At 38.8% G+C, this 5000-nt stretch overlaps 1 protein-coding gene across 1 annotated transcript in view; it reads left to right on the top strand.

The window, feature by feature from the left end:
- The window catches only part of LOC138012485 (DNA-directed RNA polymerase I subunit RPA2-like), a 48774-nt gene that overhangs the window by 20539 nt on the left and 23235 nt on the right, over positions 1-5000 (top strand). Inside the window, exons 9-11 of the mRNA XM_068859268.1 lie at positions 588-683; positions 2171-2247; positions 3269-3342. Of these exons, the coding sequence (XP_068715369.1) occupies positions 588-683; positions 2171-2247; positions 3269-3342 (247 nt within the window). The remainder of the gene's footprint in view (positions 1-587; positions 684-2170; positions 2248-3268; positions 3343-5000) is intronic.

Genomic DNA, 5000 nt, shown 5'->3' on the forward strand with positions numbered 1-5000 from the left:
TGCAGTTCTCAAAGTTCTCCCAAAATAGTTTGATTTATTTAATAATAATGTTATTATTGACGTTGACAGCAAGCAAGCATTGCCATAAGTGGTGTGCACAATGCATGTTATTGTAATCATTCCCATCTGGGAATTACTTGCATTTTCAATTGAAATTTCATACCTTTTTGAATTTGTTTATGCTGCTTAGCTTGTTCTGGTGTTCTGGAGAGGACTGGGTTTGTGTGATGGTGAGAGCACTGGTCTTCCATCTATTCACAGACGCACTGTCACATGACTGGGTTGGGTTTGTTGATTCTCCAGGTTTTTCTCAGGGGACTGAAGTTTTCCTGTATCGTCAGAAAAAAAACACATGATTGGATCTGCCTTAAACCCGTTAACACCTGAACTGCCCTGGACTGCCCCCCCTCCCCTTGATGAGTAAAATGGTCTTGTGTTAGACAGAGTAAGATCTATCAAGTTTCACTCTAGGAGTCAATGGGTTAAAATCTTGTTCACGATTTGATTCAATTTTACAGTCGTAGAGCACATACACTTAAGACATAAATAAAGTTATTATTGTCTTTGTCATTATCATTTTCTTGCAGAGTATGGTTCTTCATTACTTGTCAGATGGTTCAGTAATGACTTCAATTAATTTCAGAAAAGAGTTATTTTTCATTCCCCTTATTTTTATCCTAAAGGTAAGCACTAAAGTGAGTTTAAAAACCTGTTTTGACATTCACTCATCTAAAGCTTTGGAAGAACAGTCAAACAGTGACATGGCACTTTCTGAACAGCAACAAGTGACTAGAAAGCATTGCAAAACTTTGAAAATGACTCAAAAAGGCTTTTAATGGTAACAATCACTGCAATACCAATAAAGGTTATTGTAGGCAGGACTGCCAGGAAAAATAGGTGGTGGAGGCAATGATGTTAGGAATATTGTGGAGCTCTGAGTCAAAACACTCAGAAAAGGAACAGCTGCAACATTTTGCTTGAATAGTTTAGACTGGCACATTGGCATAACAAAATGTGGGTTGAGGGAGCACAACTACCCTGGCATCTTGGAAGGGGTGCTTGAGGTGTTAAACTGGCAAGCAGTTTTTGATCAAACAGTATTGCACTCTTTTTGTGACTTGCACGATCAGAGAAAAGCATACCTGTTCCTACTTTTACTTGTACTTGTGTGAGGTTTGCTTATTTGGGTAGCATAAAATAACTTAAACAAGATTTTGTCTACAGCAATAAAAAAAGAAAGGTTCAGTCAAAAAGCGAGCATTTAAATACGGACCTAACATCAGGAGCATCTTTGTCTAATAGAGTGTTGCAGGAGAGGACAACTGAAAAATCAGAGTTAACCATTGGAGGGTAATGTGAAGTGCTGTTTTCTACCCATGTGAACCATGTGAGCGTTAGCCCTACTAATGGAATTGGGCCCACCCTGGTCAGAGAGTTTTTCTCAGTCCTTGTGTGGGCCCATTTCCATTAGTAGGGCTAACGCTCACATGGTTTACATGGGAAGAGGGCTAGCGCTTCACATTACCCTCCAATAGTTAATTGTGTTGAAATGTAAGTGCTACACTGCCAACGTTTGTAAAAACGTAACCTTTCCTTGAAAAATCAGAGGCCTACATGTATCTACAGGATTTAGACCTACAACATCCTAACAGTGGTCACATGGTCTACCCACTGAGCTGTATGATCTCCTAGTTTATTTAGCTTTTTCAAATCCTCCCTGGGAGTCTGATGATTCAGTTCCCCTTTTGTCCATTGCCAGGCAACTGATCATGATCTATCAGCCTTCTCACAGACACATGAGAATTTTACAAAATAACAGTTGCAGTTGGACTAAAGTGTTTGATCATTTCGCCAAGGCCCAAGTCTCATAATTTTGCAATGGGCTTGGTGGCTTGCAGGCTGATCACAAGATCAGTTACAAGAATCTTAAAGAAATAAAGCAAAATATTTCTTAATCTGGTTGATGCATGCACAAACTGAACTTTAATTTTTTTTCGGCTAGCTTTTATGTGAGGCATTTTTACATTATCAGATTAATTTCAAAGTTTTTGTGACTCTTCTGTTTTGTGTTGATTGTAGCCAGTGATTGAAAGGTTTTGGTATGGCGGAAGGCACTAAATTTTGGTGAAAAACATGCGTATGTTTATAAATATATTTTTGTTTCTTTGAGGCCTTAGTAAACATTACAGATCAACAGATTTACAGTGACCTCGTAGCTGGGGAGGAAGATAATTTATTTATTAAAGAGTGAGTGCAAAAAGTAGACCCTTAATTTTGATTGTACACGTAAAGACCTGGGGCCGGTTGCTCGAAGGCTGGTTAGTGCTAACCGTTGGTTAAGAGGTATCAAAACCTATAGGTTTCCATGGTATTTAACACTGGTTAGCGCTAACCATGCTTCGAGCAACCCAGGCCTGTCTGCTAGCAAAACCTTTCCGTTTGGACAGGTGTTAACCCATTGACCCTCAGTCACCCTAGGATGCTCTCAGTTGATGAGTAAAATCGTCTGGTGTGAGTCTCACTCCCAGGAGTCAATGGATTAAGAAATCCACATAATAATAATTCTTATTATTAAATTCTCAACCTCGGATAATGCATTTCGCATGCTCTGATTGGTTCACTCAATCTCGGTTATCAGCTCATATACCTTAGTTTGACCTCATATGGCAAATGATTGCACGAAGTGTTGCTAAGCTAAAAGTTTTTTCACTGGAAGGCGAAATTTCTCTCTGATTAAAGCACAAAAAAAAACTTTTTTTTGGAGAGTCTGGATCAATTCCAACGTTTAGAAGTATGCGAAAAGGTAAGAAATGCCAGTTTTGTGATGAGCCTGCATCTGTCTGACCTCAAGGTATTACACAACATCGCATCTTCATCACGTTTTTTCAATCTCACTCGGATTTTCTCTCTTTTTTCGCTCGTATTTCATACTTCCAAATTTTTGGAGTTTAAGGAATTTAATAAAACAATTATTCCATTCAGGCTTGTTGGATATGAGATGGGTTATAGCCAACTCGGCGCCAAATTATGGGCAAATAAATTAAAGTAAGGAACATAATAGGTTGTAAGGCTTAATAATAATTTATTAATTTGAAGACGACATAATAAAAATGTATATTGTACTATTGATTTACCGGTACATGTGATGGCCTTCACCCTTTACTGCTTGAGGAGGCCATACTTTGAGGTGATAAGTTGTCTTGCTTTGACCAATGTAATGGGTTAACAAGAACAAATAAATAAATAGTCTATCTTACTCTTGTTTAAGCTGTGTTGCAAGTATGCTACGAACAGCACAGACAGAAGGAGCATGTACGCAGCAGGCAATTCTAAAATACATTGGTGAGATATTGGTAATATTTTGAAAGAATGGAAAACTCTTTTATGTTTGCTCTAATTACTTGTACAGCCACCTTATGTGGGCTAACTACTGGTATAATGTTTTCCAAATGAACTGAATAAGTGGGTGTAAATTAATTTTGTTCAGTCATTTTTTTATTTAAGTTCAACCAATTAGTCTCACTTTAACCTGAATGGGCCTCCTTTGAAGTAGAAATGAATTATTTGACATTTTTATTTTGGACAACCAAAGAGGCTAGAAGAATGAACTATATACCATACCATTTAGCGCCATTAAAACAGCTAGTAGCAAGCTTGCTCTTTTGTTTGGGATGGCATTTAATGACAAATGATGGGTCTGCATGTGTGGCATGTTGGGAAGTTTGCATTCTCTGAGTGTTGCCCTTTTCTTCTCTCCTCCTTTTATATTTTGTTTTTTTTATTTTTGGCCTAATTTGTTAAATTCTAAGTTCTTTATTACAGTGCAATGTGCCTTACCGTGGCCACCCAACAAACTTTCATATTTGACAGTTACGTGTCAATACGTCAACTCAACAACCTGATGCAGCGGTGTTCAACTAACAACTGTGCGAACTTTGCAAGGAGGCATGACTGTCAATCAAATTCGCACATCCTGATTGGCGGACAATTTGTAAAAAACTTTGTTAGGTGGCCACGGTAAGATGCGTTGCACTGTAATTTTTAAATTCATTGAGCCATTTGTTTGTTGTGACAGGTGGTTGGTTGTTGGCTAGGTCTGACAGGTGGAGCTTATGTCTGGGCTGAGAGTAGGGCACAGTCCTGTCTTCCCTGCTGGCAGTGGCCTCTTTTCTTTTTGTGTTTCGTCATAGTCAATAGAGGGGAATGGTTTGGAAGCTCAGCAAACATCAAAGGAGCAAACAAAGATGCCAAGATTTAGGTTGGAAAGTCCACGACCGTGCACAATCTTTTGTTTTGAGCTCATACACTATGCATGAATTACGTAACCAACACGTTTCTATTGGTTAGTTCCTCAGTACGGAGTAAACATCTATTGTGTTTTGTGCACGGCCAAGGCCAAAAAAGAGAACAAAAACCTGCAACAAAGAAATTTGCCGGGTTTCATAACCCAGTGTTCCAGATAGGTGACGGGTCTTGGGTCAAAAACCCAACAAGATCAGCTGCATGACCCGACAAATTAATGGAAAATTTATAATAATCTGGTGGGATCAGTGGGAATTGACCCGTTGGAATTCCCTATTGGCACCCTGCCTTAAAATCTTATTTGGAACACTGATAACCATTCCCCTCTATTAACTATGGTTTCGTTGGGCTGAGGAGTACGGGAAAAGAGACTTCTGCCATGGGTTCTTAGCAACTGAATCCCCATGTGATACTTTACATGTTGTGTGGTCTCACTTAAAGGGGCTAGGTCACGCTACTTTAGGTAATTTTGTTTAATTTTGTTAATTATGAGCTCTAAACGTCAAGTTGGCAGAGCAAGAGTCTTTCATTTGCAAAATCACGGCCACAAAACAGCTGAGAATGATTTTCCAGCTGTGTAAATGACATTTTGATGTAGACTGATATAAATTTGAAAAAAGGTGGGCCAACGTTTTTCAAATGTACCCAAATTCAATCCATTTCAATCCTCTCCAGTTTTGTCCATCCATGTCCCTTCT

The sequence above is a fragment of the Montipora foliosa genome, chromosome 8 (genome assembly GCF_036669935.1).
Source record: "Montipora foliosa isolate CH-2021 chromosome 8, ASM3666993v2, whole genome shotgun sequence".
Lineage (NCBI taxonomy): Eukaryota > Metazoa > Cnidaria > Anthozoa > Scleractinia > Acroporidae > Montipora > Montipora foliosa.